This window comes from Rutilus rutilus (assembly GCF_951802725.1).
Source record: "Rutilus rutilus genome assembly, chromosome: 10".
In the NCBI taxonomy this organism is placed as follows: Eukaryota; Metazoa; Chordata; class Actinopteri; order Cypriniformes; family Leuciscidae; genus Rutilus; species Rutilus rutilus.
In genome coordinates this window covers 23,662,557-23,680,073 of record NC_140215.1, presented here as the reverse complement: position 1 = coordinate 23,680,073, position 17,517 = coordinate 23,662,557, and the positions used below count along the sequence as shown (strand labels likewise).

Genomic DNA, 17,517 nt, shown 5'->3' with positions numbered 1-17,517 from the left:
TGAGACAACAGATGGTGCTTGAGCCCAACACATGCACAAAAAAAAAAAAAAAAGCCCCAGCCGTACAACGGGCCCCAAAACCACACATCCAGCGGGCCGGACAGAGTGTGGCCTTTAATTGACTGGCTGGCAGCTATAGTACAGTAAAGGCCAGGCGTGCGGCACATTCACCACATGCTGGACTAATTCATGGACAAACACAAAACAGAGCGAGAGAGCGAGAAAAAGACGGAGGCAGGGAGGGAGGGAGGGAGGGAGACAAGGCAAGCGAGAGGCCACAGTAATTTATTCACTGTTTTTTGTCTTCGTGAAGAGAGGTCTTTCACTCTGAAACAGCCTGCAAGCCTGCACCTGGTCTTGCCAATTACGACCAGAGTGCAAGTACACACACACACACTGTGACACGCTTTTACACACGGGTATGCACACTTACCCACTCACGTTCTTTAAGAATGAGTGAGAGAGAATGTAGCAGAATAACTATGACTTCTAGTTCTCAACTACAACTGCATTGATGATACACAACGTTTGTGTTCAGTTTCTTCTTCTGCTTATATGGCATTAAGTGCACTCACTGCACTGTGCTACGCTTATGTTAACAAACAGACACTCTCTCTCTCTCTCTCTCTGCAATTTCAAATGAGCTTTATTGGCATGACTGTGTAAAATAGCACAATATTGCCAAAGCAACAGACATATACAAACATCTAGATGAATAAAAAAAATAATAAAAAAAATCCATATTATACATAAATATATCACAATAAAAATAAATAAATAAAAAATAAGTACAGAGAGTAGTTTAAAGGGAAAAGAGGGTTCAGCCCTTGTCCCTCATATGATGGCAGGAAGACACATACTGCGCTGCCAGGAGAATACATTCTTCTTTCTCTCCCAAATATAAGACAGTTTGTTTATGAGGCTTGCTTGTTGGAATTGAGGTAAAATATGTGCTATTGGTGTGAAATAAGTGTCTCTGATGTTTTTATACTTGGTGCACTCAGTGAGGAAGTGCAGCTCGTCCTCTATGACTCCATCAGAGCAGTGTGAACACAGTCTGAGCTCTCTGGCTCTCCAGCTCTGTTTGTGTCGGCCAGTCTCCACACACAGACTGTGGTCACTAATGCGATACCTTGTCATGAGCTTTCTCTGACCACAATTACTAATCTCTCTATCTCAATGTGATTTCTGAAGGATCATGCGACACGGAACACTGGAGTAATGATGCTGAAAGTACAGCTTTGACTATTATTTGGCAAAAATACTGATAGGCCATCAGCTTATGATGGGGGGAGGGGGCACTGCTAAAAACGTGATCTATGAGAGCAAAAAAAGAGTTCCTGTTGGTAACTATCAACACACCACCCCAGGGAACCTTCTCCACCAGGACTTCTGGGTTCAGAGCAGTTGAGAAATAGCTCACCTGTGATTGGATGAAAGCAGCATGGTTGCCATTGAAAGGAGATTTGCGGTCCTTGTCGCGATGGTGACGGCTGCTGTGTTTACTGCGCTGGAGCTGCTGTCTCAGCTTCACAATCTGAAACACGCAGAGAGAGTGAGAGAGAGAGAGATTGTCAGGACAGACATTATTTCTCACTTCAAGTGAACTTTCAGAGCACTGTTGCTTAGATAAGAGACACAATTCCATTTCACACACACAAAAAAATTACATGACAGTTGGTCATTATTGCAAAATAAACCCCTTCAGGGGTCAGCATGCTTGGTCCTGAGTTTATTGTGCTATAATGACTGTCTTATTAAACTCGAGTCAAAGCCCAGGGTCAGATGGGTTTGTTGATTGTCTCATTGTACTGCATTCCTCCAAGTATGTACACAAATAAACACCCCAACCCTCTCCATCCCCAAACACATGCTTACAAAAACACTTATGATCGATTACATTAGTACTTTTTCCTTTATAAACATCCGTCTGTTAGACAGAAAACCAATACACCCTCCCGGAGCTCCCTCTCTCTTTACCCCAGCCTAGGGAAGAGACGGGGAACACATGTACAGATGGGATCAGATGTCGAGTTTAAGTCCAGCCTCAAGTCAGTAAATACAGGCTATGAGCGACACCCTTAATGAGATGTTAGCATAATCTCACCTGAAGCCTGTAGCAGCCAGGATGTGACAACACTAATTCCCACAGAGGCATTTCTGACCAGGTCTTAATGTGTATGTGTGGGCTTTATCTGTGTGTGACCGTGGTGCAGAGGGGTTTGTGTTGTTTGTAAAGGTTTCAAAAACTAAGAGAGAGGTTCCTCACTGCCTGCTGAGGCAGATACTTTCTAGGGGAGCAACTGAACTGAAACTGAACCTCACATTTGACTGATTTGAAATGGTCTGCATAGGCAGCAAACAGCAATACTCATGCAAGCCACAAAAATACCGCATTCAAATTATTCATCTAAGTAGGCAGCTTAGTAGGTTTCCATCAGATTTGCCTACAGTGTGTGTGTGAGTGCACATATGACCTGCTGACTGTGTAGGAAATGATTAACTATGAAGTAGTACACACACTAGAGTTTAGAGTCGACTGAGCAGCGAGAGATGGCAGTTGAGATAAAGAGTGACAGGAAGATAATGTACGTACAGACACCTGTGAATCCCTGACTCTCAAGGGGCACAGCAGAGATATACAAAGGGAGGAGACTCTTGAAGTGGTGGAGGAGAGGAAGAAGATAGGCTGAATAGAGAGAACAGTGTATGAAGCAACTAGAGGATGTGACAGGGGAAGGAAGGGTGTACACACAAACAGAAGGAAGGGAGGGTGTAATGCGAGGTGACACCAGGCTGCTTCTGGTTCACTAGAGACTGCCAATAATATGATAATGACACAGCCTCAATCTTCCCCTCCCCAACACCCTGTTGCTGCCTCGTCTCCTCATCCACAATCTCACACTGGGGGAGAGAAAGACAACGAGGGGGTCCAGCCCCGGCCCTGCTCCTGCTGAATGGAACAAAGCACGGGGGAGGAGAGGAGATCAGGCCCTAAACGCGTCCTGACCTCTTTTAGCTGGTCAGTGCTGCCGCAGGAGGCTGAGCGCTTGTGACAGCTCCTCTTCTTCTCTCCGCATTCATCGGCCCAGGCACTGGGGGTCTGTGGGAGACACACATGAGACCATCAGACATGAAACAACAATACGTTCTGATCATCACAGCATCGTGTCGTTTCTTGACTCGCGAGTATGCGGAGGCGGTCGTTTGACTCGTTTCCAAAATAAACACTCGCCAAGATCCAAGACTGGGGTTAGCCGCCTTTGAGCTAGTAACTTTATTAGGAACTGCAACGTTACCTGGTTAAAACGGAATTGACTTGTGCGAGGGATTCAAATCAACTTGATTGGAAAATGTATCATCAAAAGTTTCATTAGAAGGAGCTGTTGTTTTCACATTTTGTTCCCTTTTATTGTCTCATTAAGCCAACAAAAGCAAAATAAGAATGAATCATGACATGTTTCAACAACAGGCTCATCTTGCATATGTTATGAAAAAGTTCTTATAAATAACTGCACTTCAATCAGGACACACACACACACACATACATATATACACACGCACAAAACGTATAAAGGGTAAAATAAGAAATATTTATGGCTGTTTATTTCTCTCCCCATTAGCAGGTGTGGCATAAAGTTAATTTTGGGCCCCATATACCATCACAAAGAGCTGCTTTACTGTTAGAAAGAAAAATGAATGTTTTATGACCATATAAATGAGCTGTCTAGCCTGCCCTTTAAATTCATTCATAAACAAAGTCACAAAAAAGACCCCTGACAGAACGGATAAATCCCACCCACGCACACATACATGAAAACACACACAAGTGAAGGCAAGAAGCCGGTGGATGGGGAATTTGAATTAGAACGTATTAACATCCTGCAAACAAACCGCATAATGCTCATCTTTACAGAATACTTGGTTTGTGTAACTTATTTGCGAACTTCCTTCCTAAATGTAAAAATGCAGCTGCTGTTGCCAAAGAGAGCATGGAGAGGCACGCAGGGCATATGGCTTCTGGCTCTGAGCTTCCTTTGTGAAGTGTGCAAGCTCTCTACAAAGATAACCACAAACACTCCAGCCAGAGCAGAGACTAGCGGTGTCTTCAGGACAGTACACACACACACACACAAATATACATTTGTATGTAATTAGCTGATATCTAATCTGATGTTCAATATAATAAATCTATATTTTTAAACAGCATGCTTCAAGTGAAAAGAGGTAATGACCCATTTTATTCTCCTTACAATCTTTTAACCAATGCTGAAGATAAAAAGCTAATATTGATTAATACTGAAGTGTTTATTGATGCATCACTTGCAGGAACTATGTACACTATATACACTTTTTCTTTTTCTAAATAGCATTTGAAACTGGACACATTACGCAACTATACAAGTTTCAAACAGTAGTATGCTAGATTGTCGTCTGCATTAATTCATAAAGTGACATCCAGTTATCAGGAAATAAAACAAATACATTATTTTGAGTCCAATTTTAACAATCCAATTTGGCAATCTGACCAAATAACGAGTCAAGAAAGCAAAATTAACAATCATGATTGGAAGGTCAAGTTGTTCAAATTGCACTGTGGAAAGGGCAACTACTGTATATTATTTGCAGTGTGCCTGGTTTTATTCAGCTCATTTTGGCATTTGTAGTAAATAATTTGGGCATTCCATGGGTAAAGAAATTTTGTACTGTATACTATGAACTTCCATACCACATACTAAAATAGTTAGTAGTATGCAAGTAAAAAGTGCTCAGCTCACTTACTTAAAAAAATTGAGTAAACCTGTTGCCTTAAAATTATTAAGTAAATAAACGTAATGCTTAAAAAAAATAAGTTATGTGACCTTGACAATACCACATTACTTAATTTTTTTGATTAAGCATGACGTTTACTTCATTTTAAGTCAACTGATCACTTTTTTACAGTGTAGTACGCGTTAATGCCCAATCTCGTCTCAGAGAGCTGAAAAAAAAAGGACCCCAAACAAGAGAACATCAGCTCTGACAAACCTGCCTCAGACAGCCGAATAAGAGCAGTAAACATGAACAACATTCCTCAAACATGTGACATACCTCGCCAAAACACAGCATTCTGTGAGAGAAAGTCGTTTGTGGTAGTTTAAAGTCGCTAACACACAACTGGGAAAGAATTTAGTCACCTACAGCTCTTATAATCAGTACACCACGTCAGCCTAGAGAGTTATGAGAATCGCTCAGCTGTATGTACACATCATGGCCTTACTTGCACCTTCAAATCACTTATTGGCTCACAATCACACACATTACCACAGTGCGTAGGGCTTTTTTTACACCGCGCTTGTCCCCAGGTTACTGTCGTTCTAAGCCCCACTTTTAACTTTTCACTTATAACTGACTATTGCAACAAATTCCCTCATAAAAACACAAACACATTGAGTAAGCAAACATTTTGATGAGATAATTATAATTAATTTTTTTAAATATGTATAACACCCCCACCCCATCAAATTATCCCACCCCCCATTAAAGTTAATGTTTATGTATTATTGTTTTTTTTAACCATGGTATCGAGGATCATGTACTTTTGGTGGTATCGGTACCGACTACTAGATTTTTGGTATTGCGACATCCCTAATCATAACACACACTCACACAAAGATTTGTTTGGGAACCTCTTGATCAGGGCTTGTCTTTGTCTCTGGGTAAGCACAGCCTCCTACTGCTGTTAACGGCACGACACCAGAGATTCAGCCTGTGGGTTTTCACTGTAAACAACTCAACAACAGATCATTCTAACCCCAATACACTCAACATGCCTGTACTAGCAAGTTCACAAACTTTCACTCAGAACGTTGCAGGAGATTTATTACTGGACAGCTATGGCCTTATTTAGATATTTGCCACAGATGAAGAGTGATCTTATGTTGAGGAGGTATGGAAAAGTAATTTCTTTGCCTCAGCCTCTCTCAGTCACTCAAAGGCGTAAGCCAAAACTGTACAATGCAGTACAGAAATAATAAAATCTGTGGCATTGGAAACAGCCTGCCCTGGGACATTAGCTGTCAAAAGACAACCAATCAAAAACACAACACGGGAACATGCTCTTTTTCTGTGATGTGCATCATGATATTAAAATAAACTTCGCTTTTCTCAAAACCATTGTCCTGTTTTTAACATACTGGTGTCAACAATCACCCATGATTAACATATGTTTTCGCGCAAACATCCACACACACCATTAATTAGCAGGCTCATTCATCAGGGACGCACAAACGTTGACTCACTTTCCTGTGGCCTTGGACACAAATGGTGACAAACATGTGTGGGGAAACCAGTCGACTCCTCTCCTCTCAGTCTCTGTACACCCTGAGGCTCTGTCTCTAGACGTGTGTCCCAATTCACACTCCCTTCAAACAAATACTTAACGTCAGCTGACACTACACACAAGTGAACATGCATTCAAGACTGTATGGTCACAGCTAAACCTTTGCTCTGACATGCTTAAAAAAAAGCATTACAACAAAATGACTTTCTTATTATACTAGGAGGTTGCTGAATGCTTGAATCTGATTGGTTTACGAACGTTCTAAGGTGTGCAATTATTTTCAGGGAAGCGCACGCCTAAAGTAGTTCAAAGCAGGTCTTGACCGCATTACAGTTCCATTTCACTTCACCAAATGATTTCAGTTATTTCAAAGGTCCTTATACAGACCACAACAACAAAAGAACCAAAACCCACAATGACACTGACCAAACAAATAAATATAGTAAAACAATAGAGTGGTGCAGGTATGACATCACTTAGCAGGCCAAAACGAGGAAGCAAGTTAGCATTGTAGCACTTCCGGTTCCATCGACCCGAAGTCAATGTTTGTTTTTTTTAGATGGGATATTGCTGAAATAAGGTAGTGAACACAAGGTCAAGAAACGTTCACGTTTTATTCCACGACATACAATACGTCATGTTTACATGTCTGTTACATGTCTTGCTAACATGTGGCTAAATGGGTCTGCAGAGGCTGTCGGGGACAATACATGTCATCACACCGAACAGGTAAACTCAGTCCACTTTTACAGCCTCGTTATGCTTATAATTGTGCTCTTATAAACTCAAACAGTCTGGGAAATGTTTTTAGATAAAAACTGAAAGAGTTGTCGGAAGCTTAGAGATGGTGACGTTGAACTCGCGGGACCGTGGTGAGAGAGCTTGATTTTAGCGACAATCCAAAAGACACACATTCACAAAGAAACGTGTTGTCAACGCTGCTCTGACTATTTTATCAGTAATGTAGTTTAGCAACTTAAAAGCTACATGAATTTCTCACTAGCGAGGTAATAACAGCACTGTTCTTGAAGCAGACAAGCTTACAGTTTCGCTATTAGACGCTGCTGTCGAACACTGTTGAGAGACACAGACTCAGGTAATCGCTATATATGTAGATCTATAACTGCATTAAGGCTTGGGATTAGATGGGTAAGAAATTAGTTCTACACACAAGAACGTTTTAAGGACAAAAACCTGACAAATGTCTTGAAATACATCACCTGAACAGTGTTTAGAGGTGTGGTAACCGTAGTATAAGCGGAATAATTGACTCCGGGCCATTGAATCATTAGAAAAATAAAGCACACCCGAGGTGTAACGGCCACTCCACTTCGGGTGTGCTTTATTTTTCTAATAATTCAACGGCCCGAAGTTAATTATTCCTTACATAAATATTCCTGGTCTTTCTGCATGATTCACAAATGCAAGAGCTAAATGTTTGCTTCAACCAAAATAACTTTTTTTTGCCTCTGAACCAACAAGATTACATTGCAATTTTCCCAATCCAATCAAATTCTGACATAAAATTAAGTCCCGTCTTACATTACATATATACACACAATTAAATATTTAGTTTCACTCAGAAATGCATCAGAATGAGAAACACTTGTTTCAACCCTTTTAAAGGAACACTCCACCGTTTTTTGAAATAGGGCTTATTCACCTTCTTTCCTACATTTAGATAGGTGGGCAAATGCATTTTTGTCTCAGTGCATGCATTGTTTTAGTTTGACAGGGTCAGTGCTAGCTTAGCTTAGCATAATGAATGGAATCCTTTGTTGCCAGCTAGCATGTCCTGAGTAAAAGTGATATAAAAAAAAAAAACACCTAATTACTTCTTGTGGCCTGCGTATTCACAACAAGTACAAATAGTTAACACTAGGTGATTTCCTAGGCAGATATTGACTTATATATTAAGGACTATATTAGGGGGAAGCACAGGCGAAGCACTGCTACTTGGGCGTGATATCTCTGAGCCCAAGTAGCAGTGCTTCGCCTGTGCTTCCCCCTAATATAGTCCCATGTCAATATCTGCATAGGAAATCGCCTAGTGTTAATCTGCATCGCTATTTGTACTCGTTGTGAATACGCAGGCCACAAGAAGTAATTAGGTGTTTTTTTTTGTTTTTTTTATATTACTTTTACTCAGGACATGCTAGCTGGCAACAAAGGATTACATTCATTATGCTAAGCTAAGGTAGCGCCGACCCTGTCAAACTAAAACAATGCATGCACTGAGACAAAAATGCATTTGCCCACCTATCTAAATGTAGGAAAGAAGGTGAATAAGCCCTATTTCAACAAACGGTGGAGTGTTCCTTTAATGTAATGTATTTCAAAGTGAAACTGGATATTCAATGAGGGAAAAAGAGTAGAGCGGGATTTCAATTTATTCACAAGGATCATGCAAATTGGACATTATATACCAGGGTTTGGAGTCGATTAAGGAGGACAGCTTCCCTCCTGAAACACTCCTGGCACCTGTTGATTAAAATATTTGCCGTCTTGGTGACGTCTATCAAAAATGAAAGGCGTTTCAGAGATGGAGAAATTTTATATAGCACAATAAAACCAGGAATGTGTAGCAAGAAAGAAAACCGGTCAATTTGATTTCATTCTGACTTTAAATATAAATCGTGACCATTCATGGAAATGCGTCAGACAATTTAAAATTCTGACCAGTTAAAATAATTGTTTCAATCCATAGAAAGAGAACAGAGCCAAAAAACGAGAGAAAGTGCAACATGGCTGAACAAGCCAGTAAGATAAAGTTTCTCCTCTTAATTAACTTCATGCCCTGTGAACCTCCACGAGTTGAGCCGTAGGAGTGGCTCCTGTGCCCGGGCGTACCTCTCCTACCCCTCACCAACATTTATTCCTCTAAATTCCTTTCTTTCTTTGTTTAATTAATCCGTGCATGTGCTTCTTTGTTCCATCGCTCTTTTCTGCTTCTCTAGCTATTGTTCTGCTGGTTTTGTCACACTCATCTAAGTCTGATCCCTCTTTTCTTCATCTTTTCCCCCTTCTTCATCACTGCATACTCCTTTTATACACTTCTGCTTTTTCTACCTCCTTCTTTCTTTCATTCTCTCTGCAGGCTTCCTCTTATCCTATCAGTGTTAAAGCGAATGGTGACCAAGTCCTCTGTAATGATGTGCTGTTCAGTTTACTCTGCATCACATGGGCTCATTAACACTTGGTACGAACAGACACACCTGAGGCCGATGTTCGTACCAAGTGTAAATGAAAATAAATAAAAATAATACATTTAAATTAAATAAATTAAAATAAAGATAATTTTTTAATTGTAAAAAGTCAAAAAAAAAAAAAAAACTACTTAATTAAAATACATGAAAACAAATACATATATTATAAAATCGTATCCATCCATCCATCCATCCATGTGCATGCAACGCATACACAAAAAGCAAATATGTACTTGATATTTAACCACAAAAATTAAGTTTTGTAGTTGTTTAAAAATGTGACATGAACTTCTAATTCTGAATGTGGCTTGAGTAATTTTCAATTCAAAAAACATTTTGGACCCTTTTTTCACCTATATTTACTCTCTTCATTTGTGATTGGTCAAAATAGATGTTATCACCAAGTATAAACAGGGTCATTGGACAAGCCGTTTTCCACCATCGGGCCAAACCGTTTTTGTAGATTAACCGTTCCATTATATGCCGGTATGGATATGGTTTGAAAACAGAGCTCTTTAGAATGCAATACAAATGCGTCAGTCGTTGCATTGGTAACGCAAGAGTTTACGGATGGGTAGAGATGCAAATAGCAACAGCGTTATGGAGGATGATCAGAGTGCGCTTGGTCAGCTACAGAGAAAAATGGCAGCCAGACAACAGACAAGTGACCAATCCTGAGTAGCGGCATCACTACACGCATTCTACCAGCACGGTTCCAGGCCGAGAGCGGTTTGTAATCGTGCCGTGCCGAACCAAGCTCAAGTGGAAATATAACAGACCAATCGGCCCGACGGTGGAAAAGCAGACATGTACACCTCTCATATATGCTTAGATTCCTCACATTTGTTGGTTTCAGCTAAAACACTGGTTTACACCCACTCCTGCAGTCCCAGAGTAATTTACGACTGCGAGTGTCGGGCCTGTGATGGCTCAACCTGACAGCTAAGTCGATTGCTTTGAGATAGACAACAAACAGTCCATCTCTTTCTGAAGGCTGCTGTGTGTGTGTGTGTGTGTGTGTGTGTGTGTGTGTGTGTGTGTCGTCTTTCAGCTGTGCTGCTCTACAGCAATCCGGCTCCATGACTGTTTCTGTTGTGTTGAGTGCAGGACTGGGCTACCCAGCTCCTAACTCGCTCTCAGAGCTGCAGCCAACTGCCAGGATCACTTCCTCCTTCCCAGCAGTTTAAGATTTCCAGCGGAGCAGGCTGGCTACACACAAACACGGCTCTGTTCAGCAGCTGTGGACGCTGCACAGGGGGATACTCTGCTGAGGAGGGGGGAGCATCTGTCTGTTCAGGCCTGCCAGGACATACACAGTGTGTGTGATGCTCGCTTTCACACGCGTTTACAGATACACAAGCAGTTTGTCAGGCTAATTTAAAAGTTTGTGCCACAGATTTGGCAAGCAAAGACTGTGTGGTTTTGACTGGTCTTTTCTACAAACCTCACCCGGAGATTATATCAGTACAACCCCTCACTTATGCACTGCAAGAAAAGAAAAAAGGTTGCTACCTTAACATTTTAAGTACAATCAACTAGGATGTTTAAGTCATTTCAACTTAAATGATATTAAAGTGACTTAAAAATTTGTTGAATCTTGTATAACTTTTGTCATAACTTATTGATCATATTTTTACAGTGTACAACCCTTACAAAACCATGATAAGCACTCACATTAAAAATTGTGGCCACTAAACTGATAATTATTTACGTTATGATAAATGGCTGACCTTAAAATTCTATTATTATGTCTAATTAAATAAATAAATAAAAAACACTAAAAATGTAAAACATTCATTTTAAAACTCTATAAGTCAATTTAGGCATCATAATATTACAATGTACAATATGAAAAATTTATTTTCATTTAGTTAAATATTACATTTAACAGTGTTATTTAATTATTAGCATTTCAAACACTTGCTTTAAGTGAGATTTAGATTATAACAAAAGTAATCTAAAATTAAACATCAACATCAATTGATATGAATAAAAATATCTCTAATATTGGTCAAAAACCAATATGGTACCAATATACTGTATTCTGGTCAAAATAGCAGTTACTATTATAGACTTAGAAAAAAGTCATAACATTCTTTGAAATACTACAGACTGAAGTACCAAGGTATTTTGACAGAAAAAAAAAAAAGTGACCAAGGTACATTTTTGTAAGTGAAGCATGAGTGTGGTTTTCTAGACCAGGCTGCATTTGGGAACAGTGTGTGTGTGTGTGTGTGTGTGTGTGTGTGTGTGTGTGTGTGTGTGTGTGTGTGAGAATGTGTGCGTATGCGTGTGTGTGAGAGGGTTGAAGTTACAGTAGGGCCCACGCTCAGAGTAGATTAACACAGAAACAAAAGGCTCTTTATAAACAGAGGGGCGCTGTGTTTGGACTCGCTTTGAAGCACAGGTCATGAGTAAAGGCCCTGGGTGTGTGATGTAACCCCAGTCAGCCAGTGGAAACTCATGAGCAAAGTCACTGGAGTTTAGTAGACCATGAAAAAAAAAAAAAAAAAAAAAAAAGAAAAGTGCACAAAATATGCAAACCAATGTTGGAAAAGGACCCAAAGTGAAAACACAAACAACCTTTACAGCAGATCAACTCTCCTGTGACAGACGTCATGAGAAAAAAAAAAGAAAAAAGAGAGAGAGAGAGAGAGAGAGAGAGAGAGAGAGAGAGAGAGAGAGAGAGAGAGAGAGAGAGAGAGAGAGAGAGATGAGAAAACCCCAATTCCGCTATGTAAATATCAGAATTTGCATTTCCCGCCCACATCTGTAGTCTGAGGACCTAACATAAGTGCCAGTTGTTATATGTGGCCCCCAATGAGGGCCCTAAAAAGTATTTGGACACTTTTGGAAGAAACATTTAGAAAGAAAGACACAGCAACAGGAAATTATGTTCAAAATCAAGACAAAAAGTTTTAACACTTAGGGCCCTATCTTACACCCGGCGCAATGCAGTGCCAGGCGCGACAAGTGTTTTTTGCTAGTTTCAGCCTGACGTAGTTATCATTTTCACATCCTGCGCCACGTTTTAATAGCAAATGCATTTGCACCCATTTGTGCGGTCTCGTTTGTTGGTCTGAAAACGATTGGCACATTGTTGACGCGTTGCTATTTTGAGGCAACTGAAATAGACTGCGCCACTGACCAACAAAAACCTGGTCTCAAGTCAATGGTGCAATATCTTTTTGTTTGTTATTTAAAGAGCATGTTAGTAATGTGTGCCTATTGGCGGGTCCGCGACGCACGTACACTCTGCTTATTACACACACAGGGATGCCCGGCAGCACACAAACATGCCAAATATTAAAAATAAAAGGATTACAATGTAAAAGATTAATATTGCGTACATAAAGATATGGTTGAATCCGGCTTGTCCCGTAGATGGTCTGCTCACACGCTTAAACCTCGCGCACGAGCAGATCCGTATGCACCCTGGAGACACGTTCAGTTTTTCCGCTTGCAAATTCCGTCATGTAAATAGCAATCCACCATGGTGCAAGCGCCACTGGCTTTTAAAGGGAATGGGAGATGAGACTCTGGTTAGTTTATTTCACACTACGCCCAAAGCACACCCATTACTCATTAAAGGGTTAGTTCACCCAAAAATGAAAATTCTGTCAGTAATTACTCACCCTCATTTTGTTCCAACCCCGTAAGACCTTCGTTCATCTTCGGAACACAAATTAAGATATTTTTTATTAAATCTGAGAGCAGTCTCACTCCTCCATAGGCTTCTAAGGGAATGAAACTTGCTGACGCAAAAAAGTTATTAAAGAGATCGTTAATATAGTCCAAGTGACTACAGTGGCTCAAACTTAAGTTTATCAAGCGACGAGAATACTTTTTGTGCGCAAAAACAAACAAAAATAACGACTTTATTCCACTTTTCATTTCCTTCTCTCTGGGCCTCTAGTCTTTTCACGTAGTGTAATAGCGCAGCGCGTCTGTGTTGCACGTCACACGCATCACACACATGACAAGCGTCGGCCAATAGTGAGCCTACGTGGTGACGTGTAACACGTAATTTGTGTTCCGAAGATGAACGAAGGTCTTACGGGGTTGGAACAACATGAGGGTGAGTAATTACTGACAGAATTTTCATTTTTGGGTGAACTCACCCTTTAAGAGAATAGGCACAACCCTTTTAGACCATGCGCCGCGTGTGCCAACCATTTTTCCCGTCGTTAAACTAGCAAAAGTAGATTCGGATACACCCTAAGTGCAATTGCGCCCTGCGCTTTAGACCATGCGCTTAGATCGTTAAAATAGGGCCTTCTGTTGTCAAACATTAGTGAATTATGTTAATAGTTAATGTGATGAATCACTCCTGTGGATACTCTCCTAGGACACATATGTGGTGTCAGGAGAACTGACTTTGTACAATACTGTTTAAAATTTTAGGGTCAGTAATAGTATTTCAATTTACTATTATTCAGCAAGGAAACATTACACTGATCAAAAATACCAGTAAAGAATACTAAGATTTCTATTTCAAATAAATGCTGTTCTCCAGATGTTCTATTCATCAAGGAATCCTAAAAAAAAAATTTAACAAAAAAATTAAGCAGCACAACTGTTTTCAACACTGGAGACTGGAGTCTGATGCTGAAAATTCAGCTTTGCCATTACATGAATAAAATACATTTAAAATATATTCAAATAGAAAACAGTTGTTTTAAGTTTGTAATTTTTTTTACTGTATTTAGATCACATAAACACAGCCTTGGTGAGCATGAGAGGCTTCTTTACAAAAAAAAAGAAGAAGAAAACAATTTTTTTTTGCATGTTGCTCAAGTCTCGAAACACTTTTTTGGGGCCACTGTACATTAAAACCCTGATAGAAGGCAGTTTCGGGTCCTCACTCGAGAGCTGAGCACTGTCTGGTTAATCTGCCAGCTAAGCTTTTCTGTAACCCTATGAGCGCTCATACAGAGGGGAATACAAGTGGTGAATTCCCCTTGGACAGGCTGTTATTCGGTATTCACCTGTCTCTCTTTCAGCTGGACTGAAACACAAGGCCTGTTACTGAGAGAGTGCCAAATTTACCACAGGCTCTCTGAACATTGAACACCAGTGTTGGAAAATAGTTCAGATTTTTAGCCTGTCAGTGCGGAAGGGGATTACCATCGCAAAAAGAACTTTCTTGTTAAAAAGTAACAAAGCTGGCAGGGCCACGGAGGTTTGTGGGCCGAGTGTGCGCACGTTAACATGGCACTTGTTAAAGGTTAATGCTTTTCTTCCGCAGGTACATGGTGTTGTAAACCTTACAAATAGAAATCCCCCTGGCAACAGCACAGATGTATCCCACAGCATATTTTCCAGCCTAAAAAGGTTTCTCACGTCAGAACATCACTGCGATTGCTTAATGTAGGTGAACATGGTGATCTTTCTGCACACTGGGGGGATGAATTCACGCGTGTACATTTATCTTCATAAATGGATAGCTCTCGGATTGTACATGCATTTCACACATATCAAAACAGAGTCCAGTATCGGGTGGTCCAAATTAAAGGATGCTCATGGAGACATGACATTAAATTTTCCGAAGGAAATGTGAGTGGCGTTTTCCCATGCAAAACTTGTTGAGGTTGCTGCTAAGGAATTGTTGCCATGTTTCTAGGGTGTTCTGGGTGGTTGCTTGGTCAAAGGAGCCCACTCACAATTCTGAACTGTAAAAAAAATGGCTCAGATCCCTCCTTCAAAGGAAGTATATATTTTCTGAATGTATGCAAGTATATATTTAAATATTCAAAGATTTGTTTGAATTATATAAATGCGTATTTGCTGAACGCTGACGGGAAATGAGAAAGTAGTACCGTGTTTGCCTTTCTATTATTAATAATATTAAAGTAAACGCTATAATACTTTTCCGTATACTTTCTTTAACAATTTTATCTAATAATGTGTTATAACCGTTAAACAGAGACCGTAAAGTAATGAAGAATAAGAATGGGAGTGCTGTGCGCTCAGGCGCTGCCGTTCTCAGCTTTGTCAAAAAAATAAGTCAGATAGGCCGTCAAAATAAAAGTCCCACTTCTGACACATCAGCCAAACAGAAAAAAAACTGATCGCAGATGTCGATATATATAAAAAAAAGCCAAACATCGGCCGACATGTCAGCCTTGGCGATATATCGGCCAACAATCTACAGTAACCAATTAGGAACAGTTTACACAGAACATGTTCTTGAGTTCAAAAATGTAAGGCACGGTGGAGGAGAAAAGGTTTCTGAACCTGACCTTCTTTTGAACTTTTTTAATTGACATGGCATCTTAAAAATGTGGAAAAAGGAAAAAGCAGTGCGAAAGCTCAAACACGTACCTTTTTATCTACAGACTTTTTCCATAGAAAAATAATTAAAAAGCAGCACAAGGGAGTGCAAAAACACAGACAAGTAGAAAAGATAATAGTGATAATAAACATTCACTTCCATAAGTGGTCAGTACCATTTTATAAAAATAAATGTTGTCACGTCATTATTTTGTTGTTTAGTATTGATTTTTAACATATAATTAAGGTAAAATATTGTATTGAATTCAACACCTCTAAAAAGACTGAAAAGTCCTAAAAACACCCTTGTTTTCAATTTATTAATTGAAATTCTCTCATCATTTGGCAATGCAATTGCATTTTTTTTGCATTTATCTCTTCTTAATCATTTTAAAAAATAAATCACTAACTGGATATGTGAGGAACCGGAATTACTTAATTTACGAAAGTTCTTCATGATTCCTATCCCTAAGTCACACTATTTGAGATATCAATCTCGTCCACAGCACATATGACGTGCCAAAGTGTTTGTTTAAAATCCTACCCTACCTATGAGCAACAGTAATAGTACTGCTGATGCTTGCCCTAGCAAGCACTACTAAAACTAGTATGACAATGTATATCCACACAAATGCCTCTGTGGATTCACATTTCTCCTTGTACGCTTCAAAATGAGTAGCAACCTTTCGCCATCAGACACCCGGAGGGGCAGTCTATAACCATGAGAAAATGTATGCAGTAAAAAAAAAAAAAAACACATAGCCAATAAAAACGTTTCACAAACTTCATTCCAAGGATTCGGCCTCTTGCCCAAAGGTGTGAGCTGATGTAATTTCAGCACTCATTTATCTTAAATGAGCAAGTTCTCAGGTCTGGCTTCTTGAGAATGCTTCTGATCACAGCTTAGCATGCGTGTCTGATCAGGTTTCTTTATTGTTGTAATTATGATGCGGCGTGGCAGAAGGCTCATGTAGAACTTGTCTCGATTTCCCCTCCTTGACTTTCTCAAGAGCGCATGACAAAGCATGAAACATAACTTACAGCACTGGATCTAGCAGCTTCAACGCGTGTGCAGCACAGTCCATAGAAGTACACAACCGCTATTTTACAGAACGCAGTCTCACACTCCACTGATCCTGTATCGGCTATAAATCTGTTACAGCTGGTGTATACAGATTCACACAGAGCGCATTCAAGTGTGTGTGTGTGTGTGTGTGTGTGGCTGCATATTTCTCTGCTCCCCACAGGAGGCAGGGAGAGCAGCAAAGGGCTTCATTCCATGTTGTTGTTTGGTCACTAGGTGTGAGCTCAGCTCCCTGGCAACTGACACCGTAGTATGGATCCAAGATCTGGTTATTTTGGCGTGATGGTCGAGGGAGAAAGAGCAAGCTCTGCAAATGTCGTCCAAATTCCACACTCGCCTCCAACTCACCAAGCTCCCTTTTGCACTCATTGTAAGACAGGCACACTGCTGACAAAAAGAGCTGGGTGGAGGTCTACGATCTCCAGAGGAAACTCTCTCTCACACACACACACACACAGTACGCTCAGGCTTTGATAAGAGAGGGTAAGATACGACCCCAGAGAACCAGGGCGTTTAATCTTTGATGCTTTTTCTTATGGATGCCAGGACTGGGTTTGAGTGATCTAAATGAAACCATGCTTCTGACATCACTTCCTTTTTAATATATTCCTCCTCACTCATGATAGCAGACA

General features: G+C 40.2%; 1 protein-coding gene across 1 annotated transcript in view; it reads right to left on the bottom strand.

The window, feature by feature from the left end:
- The window catches only part of fam117bb (family with sequence similarity 117 member Bb), a 46,131-nt gene that overhangs the window by 13,308 nt on the left and 15,306 nt on the right, over positions 1–17,517 (bottom strand). The window contains exons 3-4 of the mRNA XM_084420549.1: positions 3,011–3,103; positions 1,424–1,537 (exon numbers count right to left, since the gene is read on the bottom strand). Coding sequence (XP_084276675.1) covers positions 1,424–1,537; positions 3,011–3,103 — 207 coding nt within the window. The remainder of the gene's footprint in view (positions 1–1,423; positions 1,538–3,010; positions 3,104–17,517) is intronic.